The sequence below is a fragment of the Hirundo rustica genome, chromosome Z, assembly GCF_015227805.2.
Source record: "Hirundo rustica isolate bHirRus1 chromosome Z, bHirRus1.pri.v3, whole genome shotgun sequence".
Classification (NCBI taxonomy): domain Eukaryota; kingdom Metazoa; phylum Chordata; class Aves; order Passeriformes; family Hirundinidae; genus Hirundo; species Hirundo rustica.
Window position 1 is genome coordinate 1,995,275 of NC_053488.1, and position 19,799 is coordinate 2,015,073.

At 41.0% G+C, this 19,799-nt stretch overlaps 1 protein-coding gene across 5 annotated transcripts in view; it reads right to left on the minus strand.

The window, feature by feature from the left end:
• Positions 1-16,317, minus strand: part of KATNAL2 (katanin catalytic subunit A1 like 2) — a 28,913-nt gene extending 12,596 nt beyond the window's left edge. The window contains exons 1-10 of one of the 5 annotated variants that reach the window (XM_040090035.1): positions 16,156-16,206; positions 9,750-9,820; positions 9,192-9,358; positions 7,163-7,205; positions 6,632-6,755; positions 5,559-5,654; positions 4,965-5,063; positions 4,109-4,186; positions 808-906; positions 221-284 (exon numbers count right to left, since the gene is read on the minus strand). In XM_040090035.1, the coding sequence (XP_039945969.1) occupies positions 221-284; positions 808-906; positions 4,109-4,186; positions 4,965-5,063; positions 5,559-5,654; positions 6,632-6,755; positions 7,163-7,205; positions 9,192-9,358; positions 9,750-9,820; positions 16,156-16,206 (892 nt within the window). Of the gene's footprint in view, positions 1-220; positions 285-807; positions 907-4,108; positions 4,187-4,964; positions 5,064-5,558; positions 5,655-6,631; positions 6,756-7,162; positions 7,206-9,191; positions 9,359-9,749; positions 9,821-15,548; positions 15,653-16,155 lie in introns of those variants that run through there. The other 4 variants (XM_058424032.1, XM_040090033.1, XM_040090034.1 and 1 more) reach the window with 4 other exon arrangements.
• Positions 16,318-19,799: the final 3,482 nt, after the last annotated feature.

Genomic DNA, 19,799 nt, shown 5'->3' on the forward strand with positions numbered 1-19,799 from the left:
TGTTGTCTCTGGAAGATTTTGGTATAAAAATAGCCAAAGCTCATAATAAAGGCCAGGTTTGAGTGTCAGAGATGGACACAACTATCCAACATTCCTTTTAATTGATGTATAGAACATGTTCTTTTTTAACAGTCTGATCTAATTGACATCCATGATTTATCCACGGGAAAAAACACGAAGCAGTGACAATCACAAAGATGTGGTAAAAAGCTCTCCATACCTGGTGGTCCATACAGCAATAATCCTTTCCAAGGAGACAGAATGCCAGTAAACAGCTCTGGATACTGTAGAAGAAGAAAGTAGTTCAGGAATTAAAAATGTACCATCTAAATCAAACTGCAACCCACCTTCACTGCTCCTAGCACATTCAAGAAACACAAGCAGTTTGAAGAGAGGCATAAAGCCACACCAAAACAATGTGACATGTATGATCCGAGCACTGAGAAAAATGCTGTATTTATTATTTGAAATTTGTTTCCAGTGGGTTTCTTTTATCAAGTACAATTGATGTGACATTCTCTTCTGTAAGTCATTTTCCATGGAATTAATACAGGCCAAATCCAGCACTTCCTACAATGCCAAAGGTGCCAAAGAGTTTTACACTTTTAATACTGAAAGGTAATTTTTTTATAGAAGAATACGTGTGAACAGGAATAGTTCTGGCATGAAACAGGAACACCAACAGTTCTAACGGGAATGGCCTACAAAAGCACAGAAACATTGAGAACTCTAAAACACCACTTTAATTGCAAGGAAACAAGCTAACGAGCCCAACACTGGTTTCCTCACAACTATTTAGCACCTTACCTTTATGGGATAAACAACTGCTTCCTTGACCAGCCTTTTAGCTGCATCTAGTCCTATAATATCATCCCACTTCACATTCGGCTTATGGAGATAAATGTCCTGCAACACACATCACATCTTGTTAGCAAAACTCCTGCTGCAGTCAGATAATGACCTCTGGCAAAGTAAAAGGATCGACTCAGTGATAAAATAATAGTGCTGTTAAGTGTTACAGGCTGTATTATTTAACCCTAGGGACCAGGGACCTCCCAGGAGGGAAGCATACACAGCAATCACTTCCCCTGCAGGCCACAGTTTCCCTAATGTATTGCTACCAAATGTAGATGCTGAGCAGATCTTCGTCAGATCTCTTTTCTGTTAGCTCAATTTAGGGACCAGCCCACATATCAAGAGCTATTGTGAGACGAAGGTACACCAACCCTAATATTTTGTCTCTTGCTGCAGGGATTGGATATGTGAAAAAAGAAGTAAGAGCAATCATACGGACACATTGGCTCAGGTTGACACCTATCAATGGACTTCAGTAATTCAAATTACATCTGAATTTTTGAGCTGAAACACATTTTCACACTAATTCTCCAGTGATTTTTTTCTTCCCTCTTTTTAAAACATGCTTATTTTGTAGTCACAAGTTCTACAGTTCACTCATGTGCAAAGTGAAAATACTCTGGATTTTTTAAAACTTGATGCTCAGTAACTTTATGGCTGCACCTATTACTTACATTATTACCTATTAAAATGCTAATTCCTGTTACTTATGTTGTAAGTAACAGTGAAAATTTTCTATTTACTCCGTGCTCTGCAAGACTTTATATGCTGCAAGAAAAGCTGTGAGAAACTCTGCAACAGGAAGAAATTTTTCCCCTAAGCATCTATCAAAAGATAGACGGTAATTAGTCTATGCCCTGAAGCACTCACTAAATTAATTTCATTTAATTCATCAAACTTTCCAAATCTTCTATGAATCTTTCCATTTGCCTTCATAATATTTTGTGGCTTTGTGTTCCAGGGGCTAATTGTTCTGCAAAAAAAAAATCATATCCTCAGTACAAATACTCAGGATAAATTCTGCTATCCAACAAAATAGTCCACACAGACTGAAGAAAATTTATGTGGTTGTATCCAAGGGGAAAAGTTGATTTAATACAATTAGAAAAAATTATTTATATAGAGTAGATTACACTTTCCCTGTCTATTAACAGTGAATTAAGATGAATCAGATTTCTGCTATTAAGTAGACTTCCATAACTGTTTCCAAATTAAATTAGATTGTGTTATGAAATAGATATAACATGCTATTTATTTTTATTGATTTATACAGTGTTGATTACCATAGCAACGAGGAACACATAGTTTTGAATTGTGCATAATGGAGCACAATTCAAAAAAACACACCATAACAAAGGGAAAGCAATTTTTATTGCTTTTTTGTTAATGTCGCAGCAAAAACAGCATTATTTTAAAGGTCTACCATAAATAAAACACCAGACAGGAATTGAAACAAATGAAAATTTTCCTACTTTAAGGCTGGAAATTTTCTAAGACATTTCTGAAGTTCTACTAAATGTCAAATACAGAACTCGTGGACCAAGAATTTGGCCATACACAGGTATAAAAATCAGTCAGCAAAAGTCTTCCAGGCTTTTTAGAAAGATGATTATAAGCAGGTTTACCCAGGCTGATACCACTCGTGATGTTTACATCCAGAAAGTTACAAAATTACCAAACACTGTGGTGCTATGAATCCTTTTTATGATGAGTGATTCATCCAAAAGTGGTGGATGCTAAGCATTTGTGTGTGCTGTAGCCATGGATCCCCAGCAGACCAGGGCCTGTTTGTTAGACTACACCTCAACCCGGGAGAGAAATTAAATGCTGCTGACAATGCTGTGGTTCCCTCCAGGGGTCAAGCCGCCAATCCTGGAAAAATCCCCAAGTCTGCCCTGGGATATGGTGTATTATTGATGCTGCTCCTGCAGTGCTGGGATGAGAGCGCTACTTGCAGAGCCTACAGTTACAGCATCTCTCAACTGCACCACGTGAGAACACACAGGGGGTGCAGATTGTACAGGCTGCACAAAGCAAGGCACAGGACAAGTACTAGGCCAGTGGTCCCTGGGCTGTCCCAGCCATGGTGTGACACAGCCCCAGGGCAGGGCCTGTCCCCTGTGCCGGCACTGCTGAGGCACCTCCAGTGCTGGGGACAAGAGAGACACCGAGGGGCTGGAGCGTGTCCAGGGCAGGGAAGGGAGCTGGGGAAGGAGCTGGAGCCCCAGGAGAGGCTGAAGGAGCTGGGAAAGGGGCTGGAGCCCCAGGAGAGGCTGAGGGAGCTGGGGAAGGGGCTGGAGCCCCAGGTGAGGCTGAGGGAGCTGGGGAAGGGGCTGGAGCCCCAGGAGAGGCTGAGGGAGATGGGAAAGGGCTGAGCCTGGAGAAAAGGAGGCTCAGGGGGAACCTTGTGGCTCTGCACAACTCCCTGATAGGAGGGGACAGCTGAGCTCTGCTTGGGACAGGAGGAGAGGAAACAGCCTCAAGCTGTGCCAAGGGAGGTTCAGGGTGTACGTCAGGAACAATTTCTTCATGGAAAGGTTTATCAAGCCTTGGCACAGCTGCCTAGGGCAGTGGTGGAATCCTCACCCCTGGAGGGATTTAAAAGCCATGTTAATGTGGCATTTGGGCACATGGATTAGTGGTGGCCTTGGCAGTGCTGGGGGAATGGTTTGACCTGATGACCTTAGACAGCTTTTCCAACCTAAAAGATTCTCTGATTCTAAATCATGCAGAGTTTAATAATAATTTTGATTGATGATATCTAGTAGATACATTCAGAATTCAGATACTGCTGTGATATTGGCACCAATCCACACTGACTACAGCCCTGTGCCTGGAATGGAAATTTCACCCAAAGAGTGGAACCAAGATTTTTCCCACCATCTGATCACAGCTAGATAAAACATTAGATAATAGTTGATTTTAGCTAATATATTTAAATCTCTCTTTCCAGTGAAGTATTGCAATTTTTTTTTGTAGCAAAGAGGAAAGCCATGACAGTCTGCATAGCATGATTAAATTACCTGTTCCCCATTAGAAAGGAATAGTCTTAATTATTTCCTCCCATTGTGTGTCAGAAAGAAACATCATTACATGTAAAGAAATGGCTTGTTGGGGAGCTACATGGAGAGAAAAATAACTTGCACATTCAAGAATAAGCACTACCAGTGACAGTAAAAAAAACCAAACAGCATTCCCAGATGACAAAGATAACCAGCATCTCTCTACAACTGACATGGAGATTTGCTCTTACTTTGCTTACAACCATTGCAAGTTCCCTCATCTCACCAGTCATCCCAATAAAAGCACTAAGAGGTTTCAATAATCGTTCCTAAAAGAGAAAAGCAGAAATTCTTGTCAGACTGCAAGTATTTTTAGACAAACTATTAAGCACTTTTTAAAAGACTGATACATCATAGTAACATAAACTTAAAGCTGCAGATTTGTGTAATGATAAAAATTTTCAAGTAAACCATATTTGCAGTAAGTCATCTTTTCCCCTGACAGAATCTAACCTGAATCAACATTAAAACAAGCAGCTTTCTTATTGCACTTATAGTCGTAAATATGCCCTACATAGATTAAGAGGAGTGAAAAATGTAACTGTAGGTCACTGTTTTGTCACATTCTCTTTTTGGATAGTTTCTTCCAGTGAAGCAAGTTGCCAGGCAGACAAGCACCACGGAAGCTGGATGCAGTATCTGAGAAGTTCTGTCTTATGTCTGGAGTGTTTACAGAAAATTTATCTCAGCCATCAAACTTCTGATGTTGTCTCAGCTGAAGCAAAAGCTAGAGACATAGTGAGCTAAAAGGAACCAGGATTTCACCCCCAGAAGTTCTGTAGGTGTCTGCAATTTTTTTTTTTTCCATCATAAGTCTCATTTTTATTTGTTGCCTGGTTTCATGTTCAGAATAAACAACTGTCATCAAATTAGACCATTATCAAGTATGACTGTCCCTTCAAAGAGGAAATACACCTCTCAGAAATCCAAGGCCTTTTTTAGAACTTGGGAACAAAACCAACATTGTTGCAGTATTTTATTTTGTCCCTGGTTGTGCAAAACTCAAGTTCGTACTGATTGGATGGAAATACCAATAGAAACACTTACTGATGGATCTGGATCACAATTAAGGCTGTTCAAGGGAATTCCATCTGGTGACACTCTGACAGCATCATGAATCATCCTGTGGAAGTCAATTATTTGGCCCTAAAGAGAAAAAAAAATGTTGCTGTAGGTTTTACCACAGCAGTAACACTATTCTTAAAAATACACTGGACCAAATTTTGTTGGCAATTACAGCAGTGTATTTCCTTACTGCATATACAGTTCCAGTTATGGCAAAAAATGGCCCCAAAAACTGTGGTAGCAATGGGGAGAGAACATGCAACTCAGTTAATTCAATAATTTAACTGCAGAGCCTTTTATTACCTCACTTAAGAATTAAAAATTTATCTTCAATCATAGTTATTTACCACTGAGTTTAAAAAAAAATACTCCTCTCTGTTTGAAATAGTATTTAATGAAAAAAGTGCTTATGCAAAAAATTAAAAAACTTTTTATGCAAAATTATAAAACTGACTCTTCAGCTGACTATATAAAAACACTTTATATAAAAATGGACAAAACCCGTACCATCTGATATTTTTGAAAACCCCTGTGATTGTTTTGATTCTTTTTCCCACATACCAGGTTTCCACCAACCTTTCTTGGGTGAGAGCTGTCTCCTCCAGTTTTGCTGATTCCTGAGATGCTTAAGCCAAAATCAGATTGATCCAGAGTATCTGCACCATCACTATTCTAAAGAAAAATGCCTTTTAAAACAGATGTGTTGCCAAGTAAAGGGATTGAAGATATTACATTGTAAGTATCATTCCATCTCTTCACACAGGCCCAGAAGGTCCAAGAGAAATACTGATCAATTAAACACCACTGCACATTTAATTAGATTTCACCTGATTTGTGACAACAGTTAAAGCCACGGCTCTGGAGCTCAGCAGTGAAGTTATTCTATGTACCAAGCAGAAAACTGCATTTTACACAAGAAGCAACTCTTAAGAACAGTGGAAATGACAGGCCAAGTAAAAGGCACAGCATGTCATTTAAGAAATTAGGAGCTATTTTAGGATTATGTATTCACTTATTTTAGGATTATGTATTTACTTCACAGCAGTTATTGCTGTAAAATCCAAAATGCAATGTTTTGGGGTATTTTTAGGGGTAGCAATAGGTCAGAGAAGAGTTCCTCTTGATGCAGAAATATAGCCAGGCCCTTAAAAAGGAGCTGTAATAGACACAGTGCTTGCCCACCAACCTGCTGTGCCTGCTCCACCCTCTGTAAAGGGATCATAATAAAGTAGATTTCACAGCAGTCTCACCAACATGAGACTCTCAAATCTGAACATTACAGAGCCAAGTTACTCCCCCAGTCTCAAATGACTTATGCACTGTGAAGATGCTTACAATTGACACCAGACTTTCTTCTTTATTTATTTTGCTTTCTGGCACTAGATGAATATACTGGTGTTAATGGAAAAACTCTGATTGCTTTTAGCATGGGTTGGATTATATGCCTCGCTTGTGACTGCCCCCAAACTTACAGCCAGAAATCCTCTTGAAGTCTTGCACCTATAATCCTTAAGTGATATAATCAGTAAAACCCATTAGCTGCACAATTATTAATCCTGTAACTCCCATCCTCTTGCTGCCTACAGACTCCCCAAACAAAATCACATTAATTTCAACTGCACTGCTGCCAAGATAAAACATATTTAAACCTGTCTGGGGCTCCCCTTGGTTGAGGATTTAGGTTCTGCTCTTCTCCCAGATGAAGTTTTTGACACTAGTCGTTGCACTGTCTGTTGTTTGACCCTTGGTACATTCTGAGAAGAAGCTGCTGTCCTAGAATTAAGAAAAATAATGCAAGATTTGCATGACTTTTTTATTTTCCTCCAATATACTGAAAAATTGAAACCCAAAGCTTTCAATAAAACTGTTTTAGGCTAACTTTGCTCCCACTGAAGTTATGGTGTTAATTTCAATCACAGCAGAGTTCAGTGCTTACTTTTTTCAAACACCCCACCCACTTTATCCACACTGCAGAAATTCTGTAAATTGTCTGCCGCTATTTGGGAAATAAGTCTCTAGTTTTCTCTAACACATACAGAAAAAATGCACCACACAGTCAGGAGCATGGCTCTAGGCTTTGGTACTCCTCTGGTATTACAACATTATCTTAATCACTGTGCATATTTGCTTTTACTAGGAAAATTTTCTACCCAGAAAATCACCCCACACATATCTCTCACCTTCTTGCTCTTCCTCCACCTCTCAGCTGTTGTTTATGTTCTGCTGTGGCAAAATTAATATTAAAATAATTAAGGATATAAAAGAGGGCAATTTGAACATTTTTTTCCCTTTAAAAATATTTTTAAGCACACAACAATGACCTTGGAAATAGTAATGCATAAACAGAAACAGCGTGAGTATAGGCACTGCAAGCTTGCAAAAACTTACTAAAAACAAACCGGTGTTGGTGAGTGGTTTTGCTTCAAGCTTTTTACATTTTATCTCATTCAGTCTTTGGTTTCTCTGCTTACATTTTAAAACCAGTATCATGTTCACAGTAAAATGGACACTACCAGAAATTAGATTAAGAACAATAATTTAATATATCACAGGAAATGCTTATTTAATCCTAATAATTTTTTCGTTGCTGAAATGGGAAATATGAATTTGCCTTACTCCTCTGAAGAGGAATCAAGTTCAACATAACAAGACAGAATAAATGTCACATTACAATAGTGGTTATCAAACTATGTTATCTTTTGCATTTATATAATTTGACCATTTCTATCAAAGGAGAGCTTTTTTTTTTTTTTACAAAATGTCAAACTCACAAATCCCAGATGTGAACTCATAAAGCCAAGGGTTTGTATGCTATCAGCATGCCCCTGGTTGTTCCAAAACACTTCTCCTTTCAGTGTTCTCTGTACAATGCTCTTCCACTCATGATTTTCACACAGTTCCCAATGAGCTCTTTCCCTGAAGGAGCTTGGGAACACGGTGTGTTTAGGGGTAGCAGAGCCTATGGAGCAACCTGTAATCTTGTGGGTATACCTACAACACTTCCAACTGGAATTCAGCAAGGAAATGACCAACTTGCTAACTGTAGGACTTGCAGAGAGTGCTGCAAAAGAATTCAGCAGAAAGGAGCACCACACCAAGGATTTTGTTTAGATATCCAAATCTGGCCACAGACACAATTTAGGGCATGGTGCAAACTACATGCAGGAGAAGAGGCTGCTTATGCTTTAGGGAAAAAGGATGATCTCTTCCTGCCAGCATGGTCACGAATCTGAGCTTAGGTAATAGCAGACTACTCCATGCCCGAGAAGTTTCACTGACCAAAAAATGCATAATCAGAGCTTTTAAGTGTCCAAGAGTGGTGTTTTGGGAATTCTTTTTTTGCTCAGATCACGGATTCAGTCTTGACTACTGCTCAGTTTGACTATGATGTGAAAAAATGATTTTTAATATTTTCATTCTCAACTCACAACAATTTTCATTTTCTTCCTCTTCGTATTAACACCAACCCATAGGTTCTAGATGTACATGCCTCTTTCATGCCAATAATCACTAAACCCTTTAAGCTAGAAAACATCTCTAAAACCATTCAGTCCAATCACTCCTCCACCCCTGCAGTGGGTGGCACTGACCCACATCTCCACCTGCCACATCCATGTGTTTTGAACACTTGCAGGGATGTTTCTCCACCACCTCCTCGAGCAGCCTTGGCCAGGGTTTGACAACTTTTTCCATTAAGAAATTTTTTCTACTGTCTAATCCAAATCTATATCCTTCAAGCTCTTCACCACTTATTCTCACAGTTTTTCTTATGGCTTCTCCAAGTTACTTTTTGTGTTCAAGTGCAAAACCATTCTGCCTCTCAGGGCCATAACAGAGTGCTCATATTCTGATTTGCCTTATTCTGTATAATTTATTTACTATTCTCTCCCCATGAGAATAAAGTGGATAAACGTATCTTTGCCACAATGCTTTGTGCTTAGCTGACATTTTCCAATACCAAAGCAGCGTTCAAAAGACAGAAGAATGCCACCTTCTAGTTCCTCTATATAAAGAAAGAAGGAAAAGCAGAAGGGTTCAAAGCCACATCTCTAAATTCTGGTGCCTTGGGTGCTAGAACTACATATCTGTAATGATAAGGGTTGGAACATTAAATGCTGACACACATGACAAGGGCTGTGAGCATAGCAGGGAAATAAAGATTTCAAACTTTGAAAACAAAAGTTTTCTTTCTGGAACAGAGCCACATACCAGTGTCCAGGACCTTTTTGGTAATTTTAGGATACTTTTGAAATTTTACAAAATAGTAGCTTTCATATTCCATCAAAATTGTCTCAAGATCAATGTTGTCACAAACTTCAAAGCCACGTAAACCTAATTTTGTCTCTTGTTCCAAAGCATTTGCAGCATCCACATATCTGGCAATTTAAAAACAAAACAAACAAAGATCAAAAAACTGAGAGTCATTATCTGATTTCTGAGAGAAGAGGCAAACAATGGCACTAGTAAGTATACAGTATCTTTTACCTACTTACAACCCTATTTTTATAGAAGTATAAACTCTATTTTAATAAGCTTTGTTGGTTGTTCTAAAGTATTTTTAAATTATACAGGGAATTTTTGTTTCAGAAACTGAAACAATTTAGAAAAGCAAACTGTGAGGATGCCTCATAGTAGTTTACCACTTCCCCACATCAACCCAAAGGCCCACACTGTCCTTTCAGCCAAGAGAGGACAGAAAGATGCAGTACAGCAGGTCACGTACACACAATTCCACAAGGGTAGAGCACTATTATTTAAAAAACATACCCTTCCTTGATTAAATAATGCAAAATTAGAATGAGGAGATTTTTCCGACGAGCTTCTGTTCGCATCTCCTCCTGTGAATTAAGACAGAACTCTAGATCAAATGTAATATTCTCTTTATTGCTGTAAACAGCATCTAAATGTAGCCTCTGGAAACAAACAAATTAACACAACAGCATGTAAGAACTGTAAAACAACTTACTGTTAATAAACACAAGGAAAGTGGTTTTCAATCTAATTTTTCTTACACATTATCAGGGCTACTGGATGGATAGAAACCTTTTCCTAGACAAGAGAAAATTACTTCAGGGTTGAACAAATAACTTACTTCCCTTACTATGATTATGGCTCCCAACACGTTCAGACTGCTGTGAATTTCAGGGCAGGACTCTTGCAGACCTCAGTGCTTCAGGGACTATGAAAGGGAACCTTGTGCTCCATCCTGGCTGAATCCCTCCCTTGCAACCAGAAACCTGTTCTCTGAGTGTCTGGAGAAGAGGGGCTGGTGAACAGGTCTGGGATCCGCATGACTCTACTACAAAGACCAGCTGTAACACTTGCTGACACCTCCCATTTCATAGGCCTTCATGTATAAACACAACAAATGAAACACAGACACTAAAACAATTAGTGGATAGGGATACCATGGAACTTGCACAATTTTACCACAGGACTGATGGAAATCAGGACTCAACATGATGAATTTTCAATATGGAGTCAGTCCCATGGATGTCTTGGCACAGACTGGAGAACCCAAAGTCATTCACAAATGTTTCAACAATAAAAACAAGGTAGCATGAAACATCCTTGTCTTCATTCAGTGAAGCTTCATCTGAGAGGGTATCAGATACAATATCAAGGAGAGGAAAAGGGGCAATGGAAATAGAACCATGCAAGATGATGGAAAAAAGCCTTACTCTGCTATGAAACATGTTATTTATGCTCAGTGTCTGCAGAAAACTTCTGAGATTTTTGGGGCATAGAAGAAGTTGCTTCAATGAAAGTTCAAGAAATCAGCACATTGCCTTTGGTCTGCCTCACTGGGACTTGAAACTGTGACCACAGGGAAAGCAGGTATGGCCAAACACACACCAAGGCAAATTAATGACTTCTCTTTCAGGTTGGGAGATTGGACTCAATGATCCTCACGGGTCCCCTCTAACTTGAGGAATTCTGTCTTTCCTATGATTCTGTGATTACTTGTGAGGACCCAGTGTGAACATGAAGGACTGGCACTTAATGGATTGGGAAAGAGCAGCAATTTCTGTTGCTTGCACAGCACACATAAATCCCTGATGACACTGCACAGTAAAGCAACACAAGACTCCTGCTTCCCACACGCAGTTTCCCTTCCTTCTATCCCAACTGACCAATGCCTGCTTCCACCCCCAAGAAAAAGCCCAGCCCAAGCGTGCTGTCTGCAGGTGACAAATACAGATTGCTCTCCTCTTCATACTGCAGAGCCCCACCATCTGTATCAAGGAGTTGGGCTGCTCTCTGCATGTGCTTGGCATACAAAGATGCCAAGGAACTACTACTGACCAAAGCTGATGTTCTTAAACCCCACAAGATGTGCAAAAGAAATATACATACATAAAGACCATTACTGTATTCTTTCTGGTCTCTTGGAAGAGAGAGCAATCATCGCAAACTGCTAGTAGTAGAGAATAATTTATTCCAAAAATCAAACGTGTTTTTTGGGTGGTGCAAAACCAATTTACCTCTTTATGCACTGTTCCTTTGCTAGGTTAGACCTCCTTTCCTCTGTTCCTGGTATCCCATGGCATTCCACTGCTAATTTCAACACCTGAGATAACACCATCAGCTACTGTTTTATCTTAAGATTTTATTTTAAGATAAAACAGCCTGTAAAAAGTACTGGGTAGAACGGGGAAAAAGTATCTCAGTCCAGCAAGTATTTCCTGGGACGTTTGCTTCATTTGTGGGGCCATCTAGTGTCACAACTAAGGAAGAGCCGGGGTTTGTTCTTAACGTTCCCTGCAGAGTCAAAGTGTATTGGCATTCCACATATTGCAAAAAAGATTCTGGTTTTCTAGAATGAAGGCTTAGACCAGCTGGGGACAGGAGAAAAAAATCATAACCCCTTTCTACCTTTACTACCTTGATATCCTCTTGAGAAAGTGTTTCCAAAAGGAAGTTACAATACCACTTCAGTGGCGGTACAAAGATAATTTTTATGTACCATTTTGGGGAGAAAGGAGTGCTTTGTAAATGTTTTGTAGATTGGTAACTCTTGAATGATGCAGACTGGTTCCTGGGAGGTGCTGTGACAAGAAACGAACCAATTCTGAGAATTTCCATGGGCAAAGAGAGAACACACAGACTCTGAGATGAAAGAGTGTTTTCCTTTTTAATCTTTTGATGTTCCTGTGCTTGGAAAACAGATTTTGAATTGCTGCGCTTTTACCATTTCTCCTGGATGATCTGAATCTTCCAAAACACATCTGGAGGTGCAAGAAGGAAACTGAAGTCATCACTTGCTGAGAATCCCACCTGTGCATCCTTTGGAATGCAACTGCTCCTGAAGGTTTATGCTGAGAAAGATTAACTGTTGTGTTTGCTAACATATCAAAGGGCAAGGTTATAGCTACCCCCAAATGTTTAAAACACAGTATGCAAACAGAGTGGCTGCCACAGAAGACAAACACATCAAGTGTTTCATGTAATAAACATGGATGTTCTGACAAGAGAGGAATTGCCTCTCCCTGATGGACTGACAGGGTTCATGATCCATGCTTGGAACTTTCCTTGAAAAGAATTTGTGTTCTGGCATGTCATCTGCTGGTGTTTGTCCCCTTTTGTTACTTCTGCTGTCCCTAAAGCATTTTAAGTTCTAGTATAAATAGTGATACAGTGATAGACGGCATTTAAAATAATTTAAGTACAGACTTGCTTTGGGGGTAGGATAACGTTCTGTCTACGTGTCAGCCACCCACTTCAGCCTTGACATAGCAATGTTATTCTGGTTGGGCTGACCAAAGAGAAGGAAAAATGAACCTTTACATCCCAAAAGAGAGCCCATCTAAAAATGAGAAGAGAGTTTAGACCGAGAAGTTAATTCTATCTTTAACCTTTGTAAAGAAGAATGCAAACAGCAATGGCTGATTTTGAGAAGTCAGACATGCATCCAAAGAAAATTAAATAAGCTGGTAATCAACTCACAAAGACTTGTATAAAACCGAGATATCTCTGGTAGCCCAGTTTTATGAGTGTTCTATAAAAGAAAAATCAAGGATCTTTTTCAACATGCGCCTGTTACCGGTTACGAATTTGATGAACCAGCGGCACACGGATCATTGCCTGCCCAGTCCCACCAATCCCTTTCCTGCATTTCACCATTATTTTAGCCATTATTTTAGCACATTATTATTTCACCATTATTTTAGCACACACCACTCTTTCCATGAGGCAGATGAACCCCTTTCTGTGCCAGTGCCAGCAGCAGCTTTACCTGTCCCCTTGAAAGAGCTCCCTACCTGCCCTAGTCTGCCATCCTGAGTTCCAAGTTTTCCTCTAGGGACTGACCCACTGCACCTATGTCCACAAAAAATCCCCCTGCCTGCCACAGTCCAGGCAGATACTAACACTGCCCGAAGCTTCTGCTGTGCTTAAGAGAGGAGCCGGCAGATCTTATACAGCATGAAAAAAACCAGGAGTACTTACTAATGTGACCTTATTTAAAATTCAGTTTAGCTTTATAGTGATCTAGCCTTCCTGTTTAATTAGTATTTAGAATTGCATGTTGTTTATAGCCACTGGTATTTCAATAGATGTTTAAATGTTTAAAGTTTAATAAGCTTCCATTCTTAAAAGAACAGAAAAAACATATGTAATTAAATTTTCAATTACTATAGGGGATTTTAGGGTCTATGAAATTAATAAAACCTTAAGGCACTTAAATGTGATCTTGTTTTAAAAACTGAACAGTTGAGCACTTAACTAATTAGCTTCAACACTTATAGTGTTATTTATTTCTAGCTTAACAAAAGTGGCACATATTCCTATTTTTTAGTAATTTTAAATTACTCTAATAGAGCTGTGTATCTTTAGGTGCAACTGTTTGTTTAGTCATTTCCACACCCTTTACTAAAATGCATTTACATTCTAAATCAACCAAGTCTCCTGTGTAATTTCCTGAAATTAATGGACCTACTAAAAGATTAATTTAACTCAGTAACATTTCATTATCATTTGACCCTATATATTCTGCATTAATATGTTTGTTGGGATGAAAAATAAAGAGCTACAAGAGTAAGTCATCATCTGGGGAGCATGGGAATAAGAACTATTCTGCTTTAGTGTATGCTCTCTGAGGACATCCAGCTAGGGCAGTCAGGATGTGCTCAGAAAGATCCCTCATTAGGAATTCAGACAAGAGGCAGCAGGGCAGCTGTGCAATCACACAGGGAAAGTACTAATTGTAATACACCTGCAGAGCCCTTTCCCTCTCTGTCTTGGGATCCCAGGATGCTGGCAAGTATGAAGTTCCTCAAAATCAAGCCGGCACCATGTGCCAGGACAGAGAGGCTTGATGGGCTCACCTAGTTTTCCTCCTCCCTCCACCACCCTGTATTCCCACAGCTTTCCATTCCCCACAGCCCTTTGGATATTTGCATCCTTGACAGGCTTTTCAGAAGGCTGAATGTTCAGTTCTTGTCTGGCTTGCTGACCGTACTTTTTGAGAAACACAAGCAGAGAATGAACTGGTGAGTTTTAAACAATGTATAACTTGGCTGCCAGTGAATAGAATTTCCCAGGACAAAATAAAAAGGGCACTCTGCCCTCTTCTCTCTTCCAAATTATACAAAGCTGCTGCAAACAATAGAGTTGCCAAAGTTTTTCAAGGATTACAATGAGCTTTCATAATTAAAGACATACAGCAAGCTCACCATTGAACTTATGACTGGAAACAAGAAGCAAAAAATCCTCTTGGCAGCTTCAGGTAGTTCTTCAAGTCACTAATTAAAACAAGAGGCTCCGAACTTCTCCTCCTCTGCAAAACACAAACTACTCCCTTGTCTCTATACCCCAAATATAGACTCTTATCTTCAAATCCATCCTGCCAAAAGGCTATGGAGAAACCAGTTTACCAAAGCACATAAAAAAATTCCTGTGGTACAGCTGACAGGGAAGAGCTCTTGAGCTCCACTCCCCAGTCCCACAAACATTTCTGCATTTATATCCAGCACCACGACTGGGACAAAGGCCATGCAAATGGTCTTTGCAAATGGTAACTGGTGAGGTTAAAAACCAGGTCCCTTTTCTCCTCCCCTTCTGCATGTTGATGCTGTTCCAACACCACACCTTCGGGCTCCATTCTCAGTGGCTGAGATCTGAATTCACTTCAGGGCTCAGAAGGAAAGACGCTGGAGGATTCCATTCCTAGATAAATGTATCTATCCTATTAACACCTCCTGAGGAGACAAAACTGAGGGACAGGCCATCAATCTCTTCCCTCTGGTGACCAGTGACAGGAGCCGAGGGAATTTCATGGAACTGGGTCAGGGGAGTTTAAGGCTGGATATCAGGAAGGTTCTTCCCCCAGAGGGTGGTCGGCCATTCAACAGGCTCCCCAAGGAGGGGTCAAAGGCTACCAGAGCTTCAGGAGTGTTTTGACAATGCTCTCAAGAACATGGCGTGAATTCTGAGGCTGTGCTGTACAAGACCAGGAGTAAGAACATGACGACCCTTATGGGTACTTTCCAGCCCAGAATATTCTGTGATTCTATAAGAGGTTGATATAAACCATAAAGCTCAGTCTCAGGATTTCTCCCAAATCACCTTTTTTGTGAAGAATCCTGTAGTTTTCATTCTCACGTGGGAAGAGGGATTGGTGTACGCAGGCACAGCACCTAACAGCCTTATGGGAAAGGCTTTTAGCATCCCTGCAGCTTCTCTCCCTCTAGTGTAATTTAACCAGCAGATGGAAGCAAAAGAACAGGTTACGAAATTCAGTAAAATCTTGCTGTTTCTGGGCCGGAACCACAGAGTCATTGAATCACAGGATGGTTTGGATTTGAAGTGACCGTAAGACCATCCAGTTCCAAGCCCTGCCATGGGCAGGGGCACCTTCCACTATCCCAGGATACTCCAAGCCCCGTCCAACCCGACCTGGCACACTACCAGGGATGCGACAGTACAGCCGTGACTTTGAAACAAGAGCGAGTGGAGGAAGGAATATGGATTGTCTCCTTTTGCTCCAGAATCATTTGAAGAGGAGCTGTGGGCGACTCACGCCTGCCCCTGCCCATCACGCCCAGTCCCGTTGCCGCCGCCATGACACAACCCAGGCGCATGCGCAGAGCCCCAAGGGCCCTCCCCGCCCGTTGACATGGCAACCGGGACGCGCAACCCCGATGCGCAGCCGCACCCCCCCGTCGGTTCTCACCGCTTCCCTCGCCTGGTGGGTGGTTCTCAGCGCCTGGCAAGAGAGCTCCATGGCGGCGAGGGATGTCGCCGGGAATATTGCCGGGAACGCTGCCGGGAACAACGCACCGAGCGCCCCGAGCCGCAACGCGCCGACCCCCGCGGGGGACACGCGTGGCCCGCCTCCCCGGCGTAGCCAATCGGAACGTCGGAAAGTGAAAGATTGACTGAAGAGTTGCCCAATCCGAGTAGAGCAGCGTGGGCGGACGGCGGTGCTGGCCAATGGGCGCCGAGCTCGCCTGTGGGGCTCGGGGTGGGGGCGGTTGGGCGAGGAGCTCTGTCTGAGGGGATGGAGCGGTCTGAACAATCTGGAACTACCCAAACCGACCCAAAATAAGCCAAACCTACCTAAACCAAGGCAAACCAACCCCAAGTATGCCAATCCAAGCCAAAACGACGCCAAACAAGCCAAACCAACCCAAACCATGCCAATCCAACCAAACCACACCTCAAGCAAGCCAAATCAAGCCAAAAAACCCCAAATGAGCGCAGCCCAGCTTACTTCCCTGTAAAACATGCTCAGTTCACCCACACAGCTGAGGTGTGCCTGAGAAACAGGAGAGTACAGTTTGCCTTTCGCATCAAGGATGTGCCAGTGGACATTAAAATGGAGACCAGCACTGTGAGGGAACACAGGGCTGTGAGAAGCACTCTCCGGCTGCCTGGTTGCTGCAGCCTCCTGAGGTTCAGGGTGTGAATTATCAGAGATCTGAATTGTGCCTGTTGGACTGGCCTGTTGGTCCAGCTTCAGTCCAGCTGGAGGGAGAACCTATGACCAGGCAAGACAAAACCTAAAGCTCAGTCTCAGGACCTCTACCAAATCTCCTCTTTCATGAGGAATCCTGTGCTTTTCTCGCACAGTGGGAAGATGAATTGATGGACACTTGCACAGCATCTGACAGCTTTGTGGGAAGGGTTTTTATTATCCCTGTTCTTAAATCCAACAGCTGCTCAGTTCTTGGATGGGGTAACGATCAGGTTCTCACATCGTGGAACACAACCTGATCTAATGGAAGGTGCCCCTGACCATGGCAGGGGATGGAAATGGATGAGTTTTAAGGTCCCTTCCTACCCAAAACATTCTGGGAGTCTATACCACACTTGTTTAGCATCTCATCCTCAAAAATATTTTTTTTTCCAGACATCCAGATCTTCCAAAAATACTCCTCAGTATAACCGTTGATACCCCTTTACGGCTTTGTCCTTTTGGTGTCACTCTGTTCCCACTCTGGAATGTTTCCCCAGCCATTTTCTAAAACTTTCCCAATATCCTACATGCCAACACAAGCTTCAGTTTTGTGTTCACAGCTCAGGTAATTGTGCTGCAAATGTAATATACATTAATCCTGTCAAGGATGCAAATTAATACACATATTTTTTCCTTGCATTTGTCCCATAAAACATGGAGTTTTTTCAAAGTGAATCAGATTAATGTTTCTCTAAGTAACTTAGGTCCCCTCCTACTAAAACATGCTTAATTTTCTTGCCTTAGTGTGGTAGTTGAGCAGGTAACACATTTGTTTTTTGCATTATCTTGGGCTTCTTTTTTATGGCTCTGAAAGAGAAATTCATGTCATTGAAATTACAATTCAAGCCATCCCAAGTTCATCACTGTTGGGAGAACAGCTTGATTCAGGGCTGTGCTTGACTGGAGAGTTTTCCACCATTACTGTTAAAGGGGTAATACTATCTTAATATGTGGCTTCCTGTAGTTTTGATGGATAAAGAGATTCTTCAAATCCTTTGAACAAAATTTGAGGGTAATTTTCACAAAAACTGTGCGTATAGACAAATGCTCACCCACAGTCAGGGAGGCTATGTTCAAGACTCTGAAATCTAGGCCTATGTCAATAGACATAATTTAATAAAAATAATAATAATCAAGTCAGCAACTTCATAGCAAAATTTAAATATTTTGGTGTTTGTCTAATTACCAAAATATAGGTGTATTACTGTGGTTTGTTAGGATGGGCAGGCAAAATCAATATTTCATTATCAAAACTGAATAGAATATATATATATATGAATACATTAGATTTCCAATTTGGATTTTTCTAAACTTTAATATATCCAATGTCAACATAGTTATACATAACTATATTCATCATGTGCCTTTGTTGCCTTTTTCTCAACCTGGAAATGAAACTCAAGATAATTTTATTAAGGAGGTAATACAAAAGAAGATCATTAATGAAGGCCTTCAGGAATAGTTATGGAACGATGTCCACAAAAGCCCACTCCCCCCTGGCCCCCGGTGTGAGCACTTTTTTGTAAGTTTTAGGAAATTAGCATTATTGCTAAAAGGCACCAGTTAGGAGGACAAGTGGTGATGCAATTCCCCCCACATCAAGCTCCTGCTCTGGAGCCCTGCCTTCAGCACTACTTTGTCTATGAAATGTGTCTCAAAGAGTTCCTCTCAGCCTTGGTTCCCAAGAAGAACCAAAATAGGATAGGGGCCTTGTACTTCCTGGGGCTTGGAGCTCTGTAATCTCTTTTGTCTTTCTGCTTAGGAAAAGACCATGGAAAAGTACATGGAAAACTAGCGACTAATACAACAGGTGACAGTCACAAATATGTGTGAAGAATACATAGAACATATAAAAGAAAAAAAGGCAAAACCCAAACAGCATCACGTTGACAGAAGATTATGTCCCATCCAAACCCTGTTTTGTCAAATAGCTTCATAGAAATTGCAGATACATTGTAGGAACATAAATTATTTCTCTCCAATAACCAGAATCAGAGAACCAAAGGATAGTTTGGGTCGGAAGGGACATAAAGACCATCCAGTTCCAATGCTCTGCCTCAGACAGGGACACCTTCCACTAGACCAGGTTACTCAAAGCCCTGTCCACAGCATGATTAAGGGTGTCTTTCACCCTCTATGCTTTGACAGCTCTAGACACAAGAGGGTTGTAGGCACTGATCGCCACTTAAATATTTTTGCCATTCACTTAAAATGTTACCTTAAGAAGTTCATGACTATGGGATATGAGAGATGATAGAGAACCTTAAGACTGACCTCATAAAATTCCTTCCTTTTATCACAGCACACACAAAACAAATCTACTTTCCACCCAGTGACCCCAGCCTCATCCTGCCTGCAGTTCACACTCTGTAGTCTATTAGCAGCTGGTTAAGAAGCACGGGAGGGGTTTGATGAGATACAATGCTGATAAGAGCAATTGTTGCAATCTTTCGAGCAGCTGTAGAGTGGTTTTGTTTGTTGTTTGGGGCTTTTTTTTGTTTGGTTGTGTGGGGGTTTTTTGTTTTGTTTTGTTTTTGTTTTTGTTTTTTTGTTGTTGTTGTTTTTTTTTTTTTTAACTGAAACGTTTGTGGAAGGCTGGGAGGGTTTATTTGGATGTTCAGATGTCTTCCCGAAGTTAACACAGCTGTGGGAACAGGCAGTGCTTGTGTGGACATACTGTGCATAGCACTAGAAAGATTACTAGAAAAGGTTGAAACCAGATGGTTTTGGGGTTTTTTTCCCCTAAAAAGCCTCAATTCAGGGGGCATGTTGCTTAGCACCTATAAGCTCGTTCCTTCCCCTAATTAGAGCCTGCTGGGGAAGACAAAAAACCCTAGCAACTAATTCTGTGATTTTTC